Consider the following 20,717-nt stretch of genomic DNA (forward strand, 5'->3'; position numbering starts at 1 on the left):
GGGGAAATGATAATTGTCACGTAATTAGATAGGGAGACGGGTTAGGGTAAGTGTGTATGCGTAAACCCTTTTAGTATTCCCTGTAGGCTTGCCGTGACGTAACAGGACAGTGCTGCGGATGGCTCCGCCCCGTGATCACGATTGGCGGAAGGCGACGGCAGAGGGCCAATAAAAGCGCTCGATTGGAAGTGACGAGGACTCGAGTATAAAAAGGTTCTGTTTGGGAAAAGAAGAGGAGGAAGAGTCATAAAAAGAAAGCGTCTGGTCGAAGCTGTTGCTCTCGGAGCGTGCTCTCTCATTGCGCTGGTTCGTTCCTCGATTCGTCGTGTCTCGTGGCCTTGCTGTGCCTCGTCCCTCACCTCGGTTGGCTCTGGAGTTCTGCTGGCTCGGAGTACGGGACCGAACGGCGGGCGGACCTGCCTCCCTCTCCTGCTCGCATCTTGGCGCTGGAACTGGCTCCCTGGCGGCTGTGAGCGGTCTTGGGCCTACACCAGGAGGTCGACACCACCAGGAACAGCACCACGCTGGCTGGTTGGAGCTCACAGGCCGGGAACCGTGGCTCTGCGCGGAAGGGCTGACGGAACCTCAGCACCGCCGTGTCTCCTGCCCCTGACAAGCGCAACGCCAGCTCGTCCGGCGCCAATCCAGTGACTGTTGCGTCGACACCACGGGCAAGCCTGACCACCAGCTACGTTGTGTGTGTGTGTGTGTGTGTGTGTGTGTGTGTGTGTGTGTGTGTGTGTGTGTGTGTGTGTGTGTGTGTGTGTGTGTGTGTGTGTGTGTGTGTGTGTGTGTGTGTGTGTGTGTGTGTACCTGGTGCCTTAGAGGGTTTGAGATTTGTATATCCATTGGAATTGTTTGTGTTTTCCCCATGCCCGAACCCACACTACCATCCCGTCGAATCGCCCCGGATCCCTCCTCTTGCCGAGTCTTATTATTATTTCTGGTTAGAGAAATAAACATTATTAACTCAGTGAAAAGCGACTCGTGCCACCTTCCTCGTCCCATTTGCTGGAGAGCGATTAAAACCGCCATCTTTGGGTTATAAAAAATAAACCGCCTCCATCGTTTCGGCTCATTCTACGTTGGCGGGACTGTTCAAGTCCCGTGGACGTCACATTACGTTCGTTGACTGGTGTTACAATTATCATGGCAGTCAGCTTATGGAACACAGCTAAAGCAACTTTGGCATGGTAACTATGATAGCGACCAGAAGAATAGTAGGTGTAACCAACCACCATAATTTCACCACGATCCAGTCTCCCAACATCAGAGAGTGCTGCAATACTGATGTTCAAATACTGGAACTCAGATGATAGCAGAGACAGGTGATCATCCTCTCTTGGAATAAGGACATTCCAGGTATCCACCCGAAGGGACCGCCTCTGGTTAAACCGAGGAGACCTCCCTCTGTTGGATGATGCCTCAGCACCACCTCGACACACACCACAACCTGACCCATGAAGGTTACTCTGTGCTTTTCCTATTATCATCAAAGAATGGGGGTCCTGAAGGCTTTGCCCCAATCCCATCATCTGGTGAGATGTTCTGCAAAGGGCAGCTGCACAGGAGGTACTCCCATGGAGTGGGTTTTTTCTTTTATTTGCATTTTTGTGTGCGTTGCGGAATGAAGTGTTTTACGATGGCCGGAGTGAAAATCCTGCTGCCAACCTCCTAGAAAAAGGTAACCCAACTGCAGGAGGACATCCGCAGATAGTTGGACACCAGATAAGGATGGCCGTTGGCTCACAAGGAGCTCCTCCACACTTTGACAGGTTTTGTTGTTAATCCTGCTGGGTGTCCATATCCATACATACTCCTCACCAGGAAACCTGGTGGGGGAGACGGTTTAGTCGCTGCCAACCCAGCCATGAAAGAGGTTAGTAAAGGTTTTCATGGTAGCTGAAGCAAATCACAGATCTAATCCAACCTGACATGACAATAAGCGTGAGGAGCCCAGTTATATGGCAATGGTCTGCAACTCGATTCCCTTGTCAAGCTTGTGCCTCAATTTGGATCATACTCTGTTCTCGATGAAACGTTGATTCTGCTGAGGTGGTTTATTTGGCTTGGGTTACAACCCTGGCCATGTCACCGCTCCGTCAACTTTGGGCTTCATTAAAATGATATTTTTCTGTGAATATCATTTTATTCTTAACAATAACGGTTTTGTAAGTTATTTTACATCATTCTCCAATCATTTCACCAATTATACTGCTGCATCTGTTCTTCTGTATAATTCTCTCATGTCATATTCCTTTCTGTTTGAGTTTGTTTTATAACCTCCACCACCAAAGGTGAAGGAGGTTATGTTTTCACCCCTTTCTTTCTGTCTGTCTGTGTACAGGATATCTCAAAAAGTTGTGGATGGGTCCGGATGAAATTTTGTGGACAGGTTTGTTGTGTGACAAGGCCGAACTGATTAGATTTTGGTGAAGATCAGGATCCGGATCCGACCACTAGATTTTTTTAAAGTGATTCTTCACCATTGAGAGATAGGGCCAAAAACGATATATAGCACGATATCTCAAAAAGTAGTGGACGGATTTGGATGAAACTTGATGGACATGTTGGGTGTGTGACAAGGAAGAAGTGGTTCAATTTTTGTGAAGATCCGAGTCTGGATCCGGACACGAGAATTATGTAATTTTTAAGGTGATTCTTCACTACGAGATAAAGGGCCGAAAACAATACATGGCATAATATTTCAAAAGTACATTGGGCCCGATATGATCTTGTGGATCAGGCATTACATGGCGGAGGTATGTGCTCCACTGAGTACCCTTCTGGTATCGTTGTTTTTGTGGGGTTTTTTTTCACCCTCATCTATTCATTACGAAATGTCTTACACCTGCAAATAAATATATATATTTTTTTTAAACTCTACTTTGATTTAACTTATCATGAAAGATTTTTGATAAAGGCATGAAGATATTTTGCTTTACTGTTTTTGGAAAACTTTAATATTTGATGTTCCACACTCTGCAGAGCATTTATTGGCAAGTGTTCCACACTCTGCAGAGCATTTATTGGCAAGTGTTCCACACTCTGCAGAGCATTTATTGGGTGGTTTGCCATTGCCTTCCCAGCGTTGTTTGTCCGTTTTTCTATCCTTTTAAATGCTGACTGTCAAGCAAGTAAGCAGCATGTACCATTTTAAAAGTTTTTGCTCTGACTTGGACTTAGTTTCAATCAGCAGACTTGGAGCAGACATTATAACACCACCTCTCTCGTTCCTGCTCATGTGTCTGCACCTTCGTCACCTGCGCCTCATTGCCTGTTCGTCTCTCCAGCCCGTGGGCCTGCTCCCTTCTCGTCCACCAGCAGAGAGCCAAGGCCCACCTTGTTCTCGAACACCACCGAGTCTGGTGTTCCTTTCATATAGATGGGGTCAATATGTTTGTTTTCAACATTTTTATTCGAAACTGAACCTAATTTGGAACAGCATGGCTTCACAAAATTTTACATTCTGGAATGTTGTTCTGGGGAGAATACTGAGAGTGATTTTCAGATTTCACCAGCAGTTGTAGTGTCTTGGGAAAGAAACTCCAATGATAGAAGTGTCATTCAGTATAATAAAGCGGATCCATCGGTTCTTAACCCTGACAATGAAACTTGACCGATTATATACCCATTGAGCATGCATGTTGGACAGGCTTTAAACTGGTAGAGATGAGCAAAAAAAAAAAATTTCCTTTCTCACCTTTTGGGAACTCCACAAAGAAGTGCATGTATAGGTTGTCATATTCAAATCCTTTAGCAGCGACTGAAATAAAAACAGGATGAAAGTTTCAATTGATGCACAAGTTTGATTACTTTAAATTCTAAACTGTGATATTCAGTTCCAAGTTGTCCCTGACTAAAACAATGCAAGGACAAGGTACCACTGCAGACAACACACCCTGTGAGCTCAGAAATGGCAGAACAAGTTTTTTGTTCCCTTGAGAGATTTGCTTGATGATGCTGTGATCTCAAATTTGAAATACACATATTGTTAATTTGTATACTGTCTCCTTAAGGTACTGCCATGTCCATGCTGATTAAGACCAATGCTGGACAGATGGACCGAACTGCCTTTCACCTTCCTTGGACTGCGTATCAACAATGGCGACTTTGAGCACACAAGAATCGCAAGAAACACACGAGACTCTTAACTCTTTTAAAACCAATAGGTTTATTTCCTGAACAAGTAACAGTGGATGGTGATCACGATGGTGGAGACGATAACCGGTTGAAGTGGGGAAGAAAGGGAGAACACGGAATCGATAAATAAATAATTATATACAATAAGAAAATCTATGACACCACACACCAGACTTGTTCCAGATGCGGAAAGGGAATGTGAACATGGTGGGCCTTAACTCTGCTGGTGGACGAGAAGGGAGCAGGTCCACAGGCTGGAGAGACGAACAAGCAATGAGGCGCAGGTGACGAAACACCCAGGCAGGGCGACAAAGACACATGAGCAGGAACGAGAGAGGATGAAGAAGACACAACAAATGGAGCAGGAACAGGAGAAGGCAGGCACATGAGAAGGAAGGAAGAAAGGCAGGCACCACGGACAGAACAACCATTTCCTCGCCACACGATCTCTCTTTTTGGTGCTATCTCAATTCTTCTCAAGAACGACTCAAAAAAGAACACTCCTGGCTCTCGCGAGCTCTCCAGTGAGGCCCCAAAACTCTGCCCTCTCGGGGCAATGAAAACTCCATCCCCCCCCCTCTCTCTCTCTCTCTTTGCTTTGGCTTCACCTCGGTGCCTCATCCAGTGGGACATACAAGAGGTTATACATATGATTGTATTACTCTTAATCCCTAACTATTTATGACAACGCACCACTCTTTGTATGGTGCACATTTAAACAGACACTTATTAAGCTACGTTTACCGACTTAATTACATTGAGATGGGCTAACTACTCGTACACGGACCATACTACTCGATACATTTTATTTGTATCCATTGTTGAGGCTCATATAAGAGCTAACACAAGGAACATATAACAAGAGGGAAGCACAAAACAGTGGGGAACAGAGACATTAGATCTGTGGAAGGGAGAGGGATGGGGTGGGGTACATAGGGTAAACAAGATGGACACTACAGCAACTTTCAGGAAGGAAAACAGGGAATTTGAAGGAGGTGGGTTTGAGGTGGATTAATGGGGTTAGAAAAGATCTAGGTTTTGGAAGGCAGAAGATATCAGATGGTGGATATGAAGGGAAGATACGAGATGATTTCTAACTGTTCTAAGGCAATATTTACCCTCCCCCCTACAAACATAACAATTTTATGTTGTGTATGATATCAAGGCTCAGGGAGGAGTGAACGGAGAGAAGGTAGATTGCAACACACTGACAGTTGGGCAGTGGGACAACATGCAGATGTAACATGGAACGGGATGATCGAATAGGAAGATGAGAGCAGCAGGAAATAAACATTGTAACCTGCAAGAAAAATTGTATGGTGCTTCTTCTTAAGTGGGCTCTCAGGCCAAACTCAGATATGACATTGATCCTTAACAACCAGTTCCGTCGCTCAAGCATTGCTGTGTGTAGGTCCTCTGGCTCTCGGCTCATATCCTTCGTCAACAGGTTGATGTAGTTGAGAGCTGGTCTGCCTTGCTTCAGCCTTCCATGTTTTGGTGTCCAGACTATAAGATTGGAAACATGTTCATTCTTTGTAGCGGAAGCACTACCTTGCATACCTGAGATGTCTTTTTCTATTTTTAACCTCCAGCCTTGGAAGAGAAGCAGAGCTCTTTATATGTATCTGTTCAGAAAAATTGAGGAAGCACGAAGCACCCCTCCCTTTATATGGAACAGTGTCTGTATGGAACTTCAACACAGGGACTGAAAATTCGTTTCTCGGCTTCTACTGGATAAAATTGGCTGTAACTTTCAGAAGTAAATCCTTTGTACGTCGCGGTAATATGTTCCAAATTTCAGCAACTTCCGTTTCCGCATTCTTGAGTTTTCAACGAAAACCCTCAAAATCAACGTTGGTGTCTGTCAGTCTGTTCGTCCATCCGCCCAAAATGTGTTGGTGCTCATATCTCAAAGGCTATACATTGAAACAAGCTGAAGCTTGGAATATACATCGGCCAATATGTCTAATTAATGGCTTTCTAAACAAATTCCACCGAAGTGCCATAGTTTTTGCTTTTTTGCTAGTTTTTGTTCAAAGGGACAAAAAGTTAGACATCGAAAAATTTTTAGTCCGGTTGTAAAATCGTCAAATGCGAGGGCTCATAAGTTATGAACTGTTGGATGAAAGTTTGTGAAATTTTGAATATGAATGGAGGGACACTTGCTGAGACTTCGAGGTTACCCGCAGCTGCATAATTAGGGACATAGCAAAAATTAGGGATACCGTAAAAGTGGACTTTGAAAAAAAAAATATCGGTTTTTCAGGTGCTCCAATTCCATAAGAAAACTGCCTGAAACATGGAATACCGTATACAATACAGAGAAACCATTCCATTCTTGGGAGAAAATGCCAGGGGCATAGAAAAGGCCCCTTTATATGGAATGTGCCATGTGGCAAATGATAGAAAAGAAAGGACATTCCATGGCTTGTGGAAAATACCAGATGATAGAAAATAAGGCACATTAAAAAAATCTCGTGTGCATCCTGTACTCCCCTTGTGTTGTTAGGAGGAACCAAGTAATGCTCTGGAAAAGTTCATGTTAAGGGGCGCCCTACATATAAAGGTTAAAACCCATGAGTACGTAAAGTTTTTTTTGTGTACCATGAAATTAAAACACATGAGATAATGTGCATATGTGTGATTAATTTGTTTAAAAAATTGGCACCTCTTTACATGACCTTTTCAAGAGCTTTACTTGGTTCCTCCGAAGAACACAAGGGTAGTACAGCATGCACACGAGAATGGGTGTTCCTCGTTGCTCTATCGGTTGAACAGACAAAGGAATGTACAGCTTGCAGAGGTATTCCAGGCAATTTTGAGGGCTGAGAATAGAACATGGAGAGAGGGGGTTGAGTTATTGATATAAGTAGCATAACTCCACTGCCAGGGTAAGGTCAGGCCTGTCACAATGAAAGAAACAATCGTCAGAGAAACACACCGAGTCAAGAAGAGCCTGCAAGAATAATGTTTCTGTTCAATGTACAATGCCTGATGTGGCAACCACAACCTGTATGGGGACAGGTTGAGTGCTCAGATGTTAGAGTTCCTCATTGTTCAGAATGGAGGGTTGTCGCATGAGGGACTGGAAAAGTGCAAGAACGAGTGGTAGAGGAGCAGGGCAGATGCAGGCTGGAAGGAACGGATGTAGGAACTGCAGGCATGAAAGGGATGGTGGTTATGAGCTCATGTTTGCTGAAAGGTCATTTTAGTTTCTGAATCATAGTTTGGCAATACGTAGGAGGGATAAGGTCAGTTTAAAGCATGGTGCAAATCAGTGTTGTACTATAACATATGGGGTGCAGGATTACGAGCAAGCCTGGAAGGATATAGGAAAGGATACAGGAGGGGAGGGGAGTGAAGGAGAGGAAGTTTTTGGTGTTAAGAGAGGGTTTTAGGAATGGAAGAAGTCAAGAGTGGATGGAACATTTTAAAGTAGCTTATGACCAGCAGGAGTCACAAGTCAGGTGAGAGTTTATGCACATGGGAAAGAAATAATGAACAAGTCGAGGGAGAGAGCTGGAATTTCTTGTGCAAGTTTGTTAATGATGGAAAAGAAGAGGAGTTGAAAAAGGGGGTGAGGATGAAAATGATAATGAAAGATTCTGTGAGGGTAAGATAATAGGCAGGCCAGGATGATATAATTTTTAAGTGTAGTTTGGTAACTGGGTAAAAGCGATGGCATCTGGAATGTGAGGGAAGGAGAGAAAGAGAAACGGTTCAGGTCAACAAACGTGTAATTACATGGCACAAACATATACACGTGAACTCTGCTAAAACACAAATCGATGCATGAGAAAATTGACTACGAACACATGAGATACTTCATATCACAGATAACCATGGACAACCTTGAGACAAGACAAATCCTGAACACATGCTTTTCTTTGGAAGGATTCTTGGAATAAAGTAAGGTCGAGGCTACACCAATTGATTTCTTCCAACAGGACGCAACAGGAGGGTCCGACCTTAGGGCCCTGTCACACCTTGACGTTTTAGCCAGCGTATGGCAAGGTATCAAAATGTATGTAAAACGCTGGCGTATGCTGAACTATTGATGTTTTTTTTTAGTTTTGGGCGTATGATAACGTGTTGGACGTATGCATAACGTATTAGTAACGTACACAGAACGTTTCAATCACATATAGATAACTTATACCAACGAATGCTGAGCGTGTTGTCGACGTTCACAACCTATGCCCAACGATAGTCTAACTTATACATAGCGCGCGGCAGCGTATCGCCGACGATCACGTGGCGTAGGCTATTCATAGGCTGCGGCTCGACGATTCAAATCATAACCGCACTAGACATCGAAGTGTGAAGCCGCTGTCACACCTTGACGTTTTAGCCAGCGTATGCCGACGTATGAAAAATTTGCCGAACCAAGCTGGCACACGTCGAATAAGTTATGGGTAAGTTCTGTATACGTTCAGAGCACGCTGGCATACGTCGTAGTACGTTAGCATACGTCGTAGTATGCTGGTATACATCGTCATACGCAGAGTACGTCGAGAAATTTTCAGCATGTTGAAAATTTCTCGGCGTATGACACACGTTCCGCATACGCAGGCATAAGTTGTAGGCACGTTACGCGATCGTTGACACACGTCGACACACGTTACTCATAAGTCGAAACACGTCAACGTAATGGTTTGCATCAGTATTCCAGACTCCCTGGTTTTTTTTGGGGTTTTTTTTTTCTTCGGTATGACGGTGATGTTGACACTTCGATTTCTAGTGCGGTTATGATTTGAATTGTTGAGCGGCAGCCTATTAATTATATTATATCATAACCGCACTAGAAATCGAAATGTCAACATCACCGTCACGCCGAAGAAAAAAAGTAAAATAAAATTTAAAAAAGCCAGGGAGTCTGGAATACTGATGCTAACCATTACGTTGACGAGTTTCCACTTATGAGTAACGTACAAGTAACGTGTGTCAACGATCGCGTAACGTGCCTACAACACGTTACTCATCGGTTAGAAATAAGTTTAGGGTACGCTAATCATTATCTCGACGTGTTTCGACTTATGAGTAACTTACAAGTAACGTGTGTCAACGATCACGTAACGTGCCTACAACTTATGGCCAAGCATATGCGGAACGTGCGAGTCCATACGCTGGCATACGTCAAAAAATTTCAAGCATGGAAAATTTGTCTAACACCTCGGCGTACTAAGACGTATGCCAGCGTACTATGACTTATGCCAGCGTGCTCTTAATGTATACAAACTTACCCATAACGTATTCGACGTGTGCCAGCGTTTTAGCCAAATTTTGCATATGTCAGGCATACGCTGGCTAAATCGTCAAGGTGTGACAGGGCCTTTAGCAAAGTCGGTTGGTGTAGATAGCTAGTCAGGTAAAATCACGTCATGTCAGACCGATTGAACATATTCGATCTTGGTTGGTCGTAGTTGATGTTCGTCCATTGGGACGGATGCCCTCAGAACGTGACTGGACAAACATGCTCCCACTGAGCCAATTAGATCAGCACTGCCTCGTGCCTGCTTCCCAAACCAAATGGGGAACTTCTCGACTAAAGAACATGAGGATGAGCCGATTCAGCTATGGCAAAAAAACCTTTGTAGGATTTCATGTCCAAAGTTTTTGTAAACCGTATTTCTAAAACTAAGGCCTTCATGCCGCAGAAGCCACTGCCGGATCCACAGTTTCCCCAGATTACTCTGACGCCGTGGCCTCTGCCTGACTATCAAAAACAAAAATAATTACGACATTTCTTCCCAGTGAGATTTCACCCATGCCATTTGGTTCTTCTCCTGTTACTGTACTTTTGACATGTCAGAGACATCAATCGTTGCTCATATTCTTGGTTTTCTCGACGGAACCTACGACGGCCAGTACTTTGGCATCAATTGGTGTGGCCTGGTGCATCATAGCCATGGCAACTTTCCACCGTTTCCTAAGATTATCGACCGTCCAGTTTAATCACGTTGGAAGAAATTGGTTTGTGTGGCCTAGGCCGAAGACATTCACAAATGCATACTCAGAAAGCTGTCATAAATTCCAGAAAAGCTTATCCATGAGCCTTAGTTACTCGAGAGAGAGAAAAAATCTTAACAATGACATCTTCCCATGAGTCACCATCCTCAAGGTTACACCAAAAGACAAGTTTGCCACCCTCATCCCCACAATAAATCCAGCTCATCTCATCCATGATGCTGATGAAGGGAGCAGGCAGGCAAGATCAGTACAGCAAGTATTGTGCATATGGTCAATAAGTTGAATGTCCAGATTCTCGAAACACATCATATCTTCAAACCATTCACCCATTAGTGTGCGAGGCTGATCACCATTGAAAATCAAAAACAGGTGATACCACGGCTCAAAGTACCTTGATTCAATGTCTTGATCGTTTTCTATCTGTTGATAAAAGTGCTGGCAGGCTTTATGCCCAATAAGAAGTCAGAAGAGATCCAAAATCCAGACTTTGTGAGATCTGAACACTTAATTATACCATTTAATGGAGAAATCCTTATTCTTAAATGGCCACAGCTATTCCCACATTCATGTGGGGTTGGTGGGGGAAAGCTTGGCCAAAGTCTTTCACGAACCAGCTGGCCAGGCCTGACATTCGGCTAAATAGTTAGTGCAGGAATTTGTAATCTGTTCATGGTGCCGGTGATAGTTCACCTACTCTTTGCGAAGGACACAGTGAGATTTTTAACATCCACAAACTAATGCCCAGCAGATGAGACGCCCAGTTTAACGTCCATCCGAGGGACGGCACACACATTGATGAACCACCCTGCCTGTGAAACACCAGGATGACAGTTTATAGCTACGTTAGGATTCAAGCCCAGACTAGACAGTTTCGAGGCGAGTGTGCGTACCTCTCCGCCACCCTGTCAGCCTATTTAATGGAGAAATAACGATGGCAAAAAGGTTTTTCATCTCTTTTGGTTACATCTATGAATGACTTCAAGAGGTTTATTTGTTTTGTCTGTCCAGGAATCTTTTGAGGTTGGAAGTCCCTCATGATATCACAATGCAATTAACAAGTACATTATTAATTTATTAGAACAATCCCATGGACAAATGCTGTTGAACATTTGGTGACATGGTATGCTGCAGGTTGTTATTAATAAACTTCATCTTGTATTAGCTGCCACTCGTGTCCCAATAAGTCCGTTCCAGCGATGCGCCCAGCCAGACACTTCTCACAATGTGTGATGTTTTCACATCTTCTAAACATAATCGGTGGCCAATTAGATGTGACCAAAAACGATTTTATCCTACCATCCCTTCTGTGGCATATTAAAGCCATGCTCGGAAGGTAACTTGTGTCTCCACTCTGTCCAAGTGGAGACAAGCGATGCGATCGTGAATCTGTGTCTATGGTATCTTAACTTACCAATCTCACCATTCACCAGCAGGCGGCGGATTCCAGGAGCAGACTGGGAAATAAGGCAAAGATTAAGATGTTACAATTACATATGATTTCAGAGCTTTCTCTTTTAATTCAGGTGTAATGAAAGCGGACTTTCGATTGAACTGAAAACCCTTAAGATCTTCTTGTGTCTCACTTACTGTCTCAAATTCATTACCCACAAGGCTGGCCAGGTGGTCTGAGTGCCGAGCGTAGAGCTGCGGAACAAACAGGATTGCACACACAAGACTGGACCGGGTGGACTCCAATGTGACGTTCATGAATACAAATGGAAATATTTAATGAAAAATAACACACATTTTCGTACAATGGAGGAACCTTAAGTAATCCCAAAAGACCATTTGAGAAAGAAAAATATGTCTATTGAGTTTCTAATGTTAAGGAAAAACAAGAGGAAAATATTTGGGAATGCTTAAAGTTGACTATAAAAACAAAAAAATTCTGATGAAAAATTGCATCATAAAAACAATTTAAAACCACATTGCAAGAACGGTAATAGTTGAAGCACAGATATTCACAGAAGAAAATGCAATATGTATCCCCCCTCCCCATCCACGTTGACCCTTGTAAAATGAAAACGAGGATACCAGACCAACATCTACCTCCTTTACTCGAAAGGGGTTGTGGTAAAGGTATCATTTTGATAATTCTTGTGATGATCGAGTGAAACACAGAGGCATGGCAGGTCAAAAGCTGGAATTGTGTGACCAATTTTGACCTTTGACCCTTGTGATATCCTGAAACCTACTCGGATCCAAAATCTTCATACACGTCCCTCGACAGAGCTGTTCAAATGCACCTTTGTGCCAAATCTTATCACAACAGAATCAAATTCAAGCGAATGGCAACATGTAGTTTTAGTGTTTTTCCTTTAACTCCCTTAAATAGGAAAAGGAAAAAAAAATTGGGGATCTGGGTGTATCGGACCAAGGTACTTCCATGACAAATGTGAAGACGATTGGTTCAGAAATGAAGGAATGGTGTGTGATTGTAATTGCTGCGAAGGAATGAACAAAGAAAAAAAAACCCCATCTCACTACCTACATATACGAATCCCATCCATTATGGCTATAACAGTATCAGGTGTAAATTTAGAGGATGTATTAAACAGGAAAATTTCCGTCGCATAACTATCTCTCAATCTGGTACTGACCCCGCAATTGCCCATGTACAACATACCATGGTCCCATTTATCGAGCACGTTCCATATCAGTCATAAATAGTCCACTCACCTCCCGCATCATCTTCTGTTCTCGTTCCCTCTCATCTGAGCGCATGTCTTTCGATTCGTGAGTTAACGTCACGTTCCATACCTCATGCCGTTCACCTTCCATTTCAAGCCTGCACCCCAGGTCCTCTTCTTTAGAAACATTAACTTGCACCAGTACATATACATCCAAACCACTGGGACTTGCACTTATTTATTTATATATTTATTCGTTTTCAACCTGCGGTTGCTTGGCTGCATCATTTTCTGGGGGAGCTGCTGTGCCGCTGATGCAATGCCCCGTTACCAGTAAGCTGGTACTCATTTTGCCAATCTCGGAAGGATGACAGGCTGAGTCAACCTACCTGGTGTTAATTCAACGACACGACAGGCTCAAACTCAAGACCATAAGATCTTAAGACAGCCACCTTTACCGTTAAGCCAACACCAGGCTCATTTTCCTGAATGAAGAACATAAAATAAAGTTTTTTTTTTGACTTATTAAGATCATAAAACTTACCTTAAATAATGATGATGATAAACTTGATCAAATGATGCAATCGCAATGTTGATGATGGCTACGACATAGACGAGTTGATGGTACATAGCTATAATGGCCACCTCCTCTTCACCTCAAAAAATCTGCCATGCCCTCGAATGCGATATATCGATATCAAGTATTGCATGGTTCTTGGAAGTATGATGAAGGTGATTTGTTTTATAAAGTCTTCAAGTGTGCAATTCAATTTTCATAAAGGTTTAAAGACGTATAAAAATTTAACTCCGGGTTTTACCGTCATTTTAACCAGCGGCTATGGCACCACCCAATCGAACACGTTACATTAGTTATTCGTCCCTGTCATACATGTGTAAGTTTACCGATTGGAATGGTTTTCAATTTTGTTTGACTGCCAGGCAGGCAGGCAGAATAAAAATATTATCTCACTCCTCTCTGCGCATGAGCGATCGGGACGAATTCAGAGCCAATGTACGGTAAAACAGAACACTTGTCTTCCTAATCATGTTCCGATTAGTGTTCAAAATATAATATTAGATTTAAACAAGCTGTTCATCGATCATAAACTGATGATACAGATAGACAGACAGACAGACATACATGAACTGATTGCTTTTAACCCCACTTGTCGCTTCGTGTGTGCGGTGTAAAAATGAAATAATCATTGTGCCCTGTGACATTATCAGTCTGTAAGATTGTCCAATAGATTCACATCTACAAGTTATTTCCATTGAACATAAGATTGTCCAATAGATTCACATCTACAAGTTATTTCCATTGAACATAAGAAGAGAAATGATGACTTTATAGGTTACATCTTTAAGGTATGTCATGATAAGCCTGACACAGGGTAAAGATTTCTGGATATTAGCTATTATGGAGTTATTATTGTTTGTTGATTATAAAATGAAAACGATGGACAATGTAAATTGTAAACCTGGTGTTGGCTTAGTGGATAGGTTGGCTGGTGTAGGATACTGGAGTCCTGAGTTTGAATCCTGTTGGCTGCTGAATTAATACCAGGTGGGGTTGACTCAGCCTGTCATCCTTCTGAGGTTGGTGAAATGAGTACCAGTGAACTGGTAGAGTGGCACAGCTGTGCTTCCAATAAATGATAGCTACCTGGCAGCCAAGCTGCCATACACAAGAACAGAACAGTGTAAATTGTTGGTGCTGGACATTTATTGATGTATTAACTACCCCCTGCATGTACAAACATAAAAGTGGGGTTAAGCAATTGGTTCACTTTGTCTATTTGTGTGTCTGTCTACAAACATCAATTTATGATCAAGGAACAACTTAATTTCAATTGAATGTTTTATTTTGAACATGAATCAGAACACAAACCTCAAGTTGAGCAATACTTTGTCTCTGAATTTGTTCTCATCATGCAGGCCTAGAGAGGAGTGAGATCATGTTTTTTTTTTGTTTTTTTTTTACTTTGTCTTCCTGACTGTCAGTCAAACAAAATTGTAAATTATTCCAAACAGGAAATACTGTTTTTAAGGACATCATAAAGGACACAAACACCAAACACGAAGAACTGATGTAAGGTGTTCGATAAGGTGGTGTAAAAGACGCTGCATCAACAGCGGTAAACTTCCGATCTTTTAATTATATCTTTTAAAACAGCCTTTAAGATTTTTATTTTATTTCAATTCAATTAAATACTTTAACAGTGCAGAACACAAATCAGGTAAGGTCAGGTGTGGGAGCATGCACCGGAGCAGCGTGTCGTCTTTTTGGAACAAATCGTCTTTTTGGAACTTTCAAAAACCTTCCGTTTCTTTGCAGCATTTTAATCATCTTGACGAATTTGCTACTCGTAGACCCTGTCCATATCTTTGTTTCTCAAGACTGCATGGGGTAAGGTGTTTGATGAATTCTCTAGTCTGGGAGGTCAATGGATCGAACCCCTGCCGAGTCAAAAGAAAGAAGTTAAAAATGGTACATGTTGCTTCCTTGCGTGATGCTCAACGTTAAAAGAATGTTAGAGAAAGGACAAACAACCATAGGTTGGCATCCATGAAGAGAAGGAAATTCCTCCTTGACTGCCCAGAGCACATCGAGAAAAGTGGTCATAAAGATGATGTCAATGGTCCCCAGAGTGCTCTGGGAAGTGATATGCCTTCCCCCAAGCTCAGCAACTGTGTTTGCGTGAAAGTCAAGTCTGGTGCTGTCATGCATTTGTCTGCAAGTGTGTATAATTTGTCTCACAGCTCCTCCATGAGCCTGAAACCACGTAAACAAAATAGAAATGTAAAAAAGGATTTGACTAAAGACTGCACAAAATTACACCCTATTGTGACCTAATACAAAATGAGATCTGCCAGTGAATGATGAAGTGATTAAAAGAGGAAGATACCTATAAGCGCCTTTGCTGCCACTGAAGTCAGGCTTCATTACGAGGACGCCATTTCCATCGACTTGGATGGTGCATAACAAGCGTTCATTGTTATGTTCACCCAGCCTGCCGGGTACACACAACACCATGGAGCTCTTCCATGACGTGAGGTGATTGAAAGCAATAAAAACGAAGCACAGAGATGAAGTGAGAGGAAAGGTACAATGGAGTACTTGGATACAGGCCCCAAGTCTGCCATGATGAGCATGGTTTTCTTGGATGTGCCGATGGTGTGGTTGTACTTCAAGAGCTCGGCCGACGGTTCCCAGTTAACAATGCGCATATTGGACAGGCCACCCTCCCTGCACGCCAGAAGTGGAGAAACTGGGGATTAATTAAATGCTTGAACTGGTCAATCTATAATAATCAATGTCGGTGTGTGTGTCCTCTGTAACTCCAAAACCATGAAACCTAGCAGCCCAAAAGTTTGCATGCACACTAAGGGAACTCCAAGGGAGTGAATGAAGACTGGGTATTTGGGTAAATTTAAACCCCTTTTGAAGATAATTCAGGAGGTGCTCATGAAAAACAAAAATAAGCCTTACGAAGATGGCGGCACGCCATCTTGGTCAGCCCGCTTTCACCACACAGGGGTCTTAAGCTGCCATTTTGTTTCGGCCTGCTAAAATATGCCTCTACTTGGAACAGGCTGCAATGGTTTCTGAATGATAAAGCATTCAAAATTTATTTTTTCACTTTCCTCACTCATATCATTGAATGCCTGATCTTCGTACCTACGTATTGCTGGAAACAACGCTTTTGTAGGTGCTATCATTTTCAAATTAGGAGCTCGGAGTGATGCCATCTTCGATATGAAAGCAAATGAGACGTTGTTTGTTTGTGATGCTACTTCTCTGAGCCCCCAAGGTTAATCACCACAAAACTTTGTAGGATCACGTGTTTTTTTTAACCATGATGCACCTTACTATGGGTTTTAAACAGTCATTTTCTCACAATTCGTAATGTATAAACACACGAGCCATCACCAATCGCCATATATCTACTATAAATGGATGCGGTGTATGTGTGTGTGTGTGTGTGTGTGTGTGTGTGTGTGTGTGTGTGTGTGTGTGTGTGTGTGTGTGTGTGTGTGTGTGTGTGTGTGTGTGTGTGTGTGTGTGTGTGTGTGTGTGTGTTGTTTTTTTGTGGAGTTCTACTGGAGCTTTCTGATGTGGAGTGTGATACACCGAAATGATCGTCATGATCTCCCGAGTTGATTAAACCAATTAACTACAAAGAACCCGGAAGAATTTCCATGTTTTAAATGCACACCATGGTAAGGTGTATCGAGCAGCTTGATAGGTTCTTCTGTGGCATGGCATTATAATTACAAAATAAATGAGAAGGGCACTCGGTAGAGCGCACACCTCCACCCTGTAATGCCTGATCCACGAGAACATATCTGGCCCAATACATTTTTGAGATATCGTGCTGGATATCGTTTTTAGCCCGATCTCTCAATGGTGAAAAATCACTTTAAAAAATTCCAGCAGTCCGATCCGGATCTTCACCAAAATCGAATCAATTTGTCGTGGTCACACATCCAACCTGTTCACCAAGTTTCATCCGAATCTGTCCACAACTTTTTGAGATATCATGCTATATATTAGTTTAGCCCAATCTCTCAATGGTGAAAAAAATCACTTTTAAAAAATATCAGATCCGCATCCGGATCTTCACCAAAATCTAATCAGTTCGTCCTTGTCACACCCCCAACCTATCCACAAACTTTTATCCGGATCCGTCCACAACTTTTTGAGATATCCTGCACACAAACAAACAAAGAGACAGAGGGGTGAAAACATAACCTCCTTCCCCTTTGGTGGCGGAGGTAAAAACATAGCAGGTTCAATAAGAAACTGATGACATTAAGAAACCTGTGTCCCAACTCCCATCACGTTCATACAGTGCAGTCTTTCTTCATGTCCTAAATCATCCTTCCCACCATCAACATTATTGGCAATCCCTCGTCTTGAGGATAATTCTTCCTGAGGATGGCTAGGTGGAGGCGGGTGCCAGTGTTGGTCTTGGGCCCCTACAGGTGACTTATAAGCCCAATCTTAGCTTTGCAGGTTCTCCCATCGGTCCCACCTTTGCCGGCTGACAACCGAGGACATTGGTTGTCGGCTGGCAAAGGTGGTGGATTATTGGCAAGAGTAGTTGCTCTCTCTCCCCACCTCTCTCGGTGGCTGCTCTTAACGATTGAAAGGTCTTAACACTATCCTTCCCACCACCCAATCACAAAGTTTCTATTCGTCTTTCTGCCCTTGGAATCCTCAAACAAAAGTCGTTTTGTAATGAATGTAGGATTATGGTGTTATACGCTTTCACATCAGCACCACCCCACCCCACCCCCCACGCCCCACATCATCTCCTTGACCCCACGCCCTCTCACGTTTTCCGCTTCAACAGCCCTTTCGTCCGGACCCCTCACCGCACCCCCTCCCATTGCCTCTCTCACCGTGCCCCCTACCATCAGCCCCCTCGTCCTGCCCCATCCCATCTTCCCCTTCACCCTGCCCCTTATCAGCTTCCCTTCTGCCCTATCCTACTTGTACATCCTTCCCACCCCTCTCCACATTCCTGCACTCAGCCAACAGTGCCTCCTCCCCTGTTCCTACTTTGTTGACCTCCAACATCCAAAGCCTCTGCCCCAATCTGACAGAACTCTCAATCCAGCTACTGCTGACAAACCTGACATTACCTCCTAAACAGAATCTTTCCTCCCACTGGAAGTCCCCGATTTCCTCGTGTCTCTCCTGAGCTATTGTCTCCTGTGGTTTGACTGGCCTGAACCCCGTCCTGGTGGCGGAGTAGCAGTTTACATCAAGAACTCCATTTCTCACTGTTTGTGTCCTGATATTACACCTCCATCAAATCCTGCAGAGGCAGTTGCTTCCACACAACTTTCCTTCTCTTCCTGGATGCAAATCTGACCAAAGGGAACCTCAGATCATTCCACAAAAAGTGTGTGTGCACTCTCAGTAGAGCCAGTAAATGACATCTGCCCAGCCTCAAGAATGAAGTTTCAAACATGTCTCCCTCCTCTAACACCTGGTGGTGCCTTGTCAAGTCTCTGGAGTATGTTCCCCTTCCATCCCCTTCCTGTCCAAATGGCACCACAACCAACTGCTCATTTTGAAGGCGGAATGTCTCAAATCCTTATTTCCTTCCAAATACTGTGTACCCAACTCTCGTTGTCTGTTCCCATCCCACCCAGTTGCACTCAACTGCGCCTGGACACTGTCTTTCTCACCTGGGTGAGACTCTGATTCCGATTCTGCAACTAGGCTGACGGCATCAACTCACGTGTCCGAAAAACCTGCTCTGCCGCTCTTGCACATCCTCTTTCTGCTCTGTTCACCCAATCATTTGCCAGAGATAATCTTCCATCTCCTTGCAAGTCAGTCAAAATCACTCGATGACACAAACATGGTGAAAAAAAAGAGATACTCTTAACTGTCGACCTATCAGGTTAATGTCAATCAGAAAGGTCATGGAATCCATCAATGCAGTCAACATCAACTCCTTTCTTTTCTCCAACTGCTTCATCTCAGCTTCTGTCACTCTACCCTGGACATGATACTTCTACTCTCCCAAATATGGATGGAGGCCCTCAATGTTAGACATGAGATCAGGGCCATCTCTCGAAACATATTTCAAACTTCCGATACAGTCTGGCACCCTGCCATGCTCTCCACAATTTCTGCTGATGGTATCCAAGGCCAACTCCTCTTATAACTTACTGATGTCCTCCACTGTTTTAGTCAATGATTGACTCTCAATGAGATCCTTTCATCTCCTCTCCCTGTTCAGGCTGGAGTGCTCCAAAGCAGATTTCTGGACCCAATCCTATTCCTTATCTTCATCAGTGATCTCTCTGACTTTCTGGAAAATCCTCTTATCTATTTGCTGATGACTCCACCTTCGGCCAAAGTATCCCTCATCATTCAGATAGGCAGGCAGTGGCCTCTTCCCTCTATTCAGAACTTGACAAAAATCACAAGTTGGTCAAACACTTGGAATATTTCTTTCAATCCTGACAAATCTCACACTCTTACTATCTCCCTTCAATAGGACCATCTGGCAAAACCTCATATCTACTTTCTGAACAATCCTCTTAAGGAAGTTCAGTCATTCAAACTTTTGAGGATCACCTTCAGCCATGATCTTTCTTGGGCAAACCAGATATCTAGATTGGCCTCCAAAGCACACCACCAACTAGGCATCCTCTGACATGCGTAGTCCTTCCTTGCACATTCGAACTTTCATCTCCTTACAAGGCCTTTATCTGCAACTTAATATTTATCTACACTTCAAGCTGACACCCCTGCCTCACACCTTGCTCAGCCTGAAGCCATGGAGAACAAAGACTTCAAAATCATTGAAAAATAAAATAAACCAATGTCACCCGCAGGGTGACCCGTATCTTGCCAAAAGGTGACCACGTGTGACTTCTTTAAGGTCACACTGAGGTGAACAGAGCTGCAATCCACCAGGAGCGACTCCTTGAGGAATATCAGCCTACGAGAGATTCCGATGAGAATCGTTCTACAGAGTAACCATGAAAAATATGCTTTTGCCTCATAACGTCACCAAATGACATCATAATGTCTCAAGCTTGACATATCTAGAAAGCACTCATCGAGGTGTTCAATTTGAGGTACTACACGATGTGGTTCCTAAAACTTGAAAATTTGACCTTGGGGTCAAATATGTTTGACCTTAGGAGCTAACCATGAAGGTCAAGGCCAATCGCCACCAAAAATTAATCAGCTGAGCGCCAGATCATGAACTATATTCCCATGAAGTTTGAAGACGATCCGATCAAATTTACTCAAAAAATAAGGGTTTCGTCGACTCCCCTAATTTGCGACAAAGTGACCTTGACCTTTGACCTTGACCTTCAAATTTTTATGCGCTGAAAGGGACCTGTATCGGCCTCTGATATGCGAAGTTACAAAAATTTCCAATGATAAGTGTGCTCTGCAGAATTTTTTTTTTTTTTAGACAAACAAACAAAAAAAAA

At 43.3% G+C, this 20,717-nt stretch overlaps 1 protein-coding gene across 4 annotated transcripts in view; it reads right to left on the reverse strand.

The window, feature by feature from the left end:
• MKS1 (MKS transition zone complex subunit 1) overlaps positions 1 to 20,717 on the reverse strand; it is a 54,221-nt gene that overhangs the window by 30,711 nt on the left and 2,793 nt on the right. For all 4 annotated transcript variants that reach the window (XR_015057039.1, XM_085876834.1, XM_085876832.1 and 1 more), the window contains 6 exons: positions 15,862 to 15,990; positions 15,650 to 15,754; positions 12,793 to 12,901; positions 11,701 to 11,757; positions 11,525 to 11,567; positions 3,704 to 3,766 (listed from right to left, as the gene is read on the reverse strand). Coding sequence is in view for 3 of the 4 variants with exons in the window: in XM_085876834.1 (XP_085732960.1) it covers positions 3,704 to 3,766; positions 11,525 to 11,567; positions 11,701 to 11,757; positions 12,793 to 12,901; positions 15,650 to 15,754; positions 15,862 to 15,990 (506 nt within the window). In the remaining variant the exon portion in view is untranslated. The remainder of the gene's footprint in view (positions 1 to 3,703; positions 3,767 to 11,524; positions 11,568 to 11,700; positions 11,758 to 12,792; positions 12,902 to 15,649; positions 15,755 to 15,861; positions 15,991 to 20,717) is intronic.

Source organism: Eptatretus burgeri, chromosome 4, assembly GCF_056783735.1.
Source record: "Eptatretus burgeri isolate ZD-2024b chromosome 4, Ebu_testis_v1, whole genome shotgun sequence".
In the NCBI taxonomy this organism is placed as follows: domain Eukaryota; kingdom Metazoa; phylum Chordata; class Myxini; order Myxiniformes; family Myxinidae; genus Eptatretus; species Eptatretus burgeri.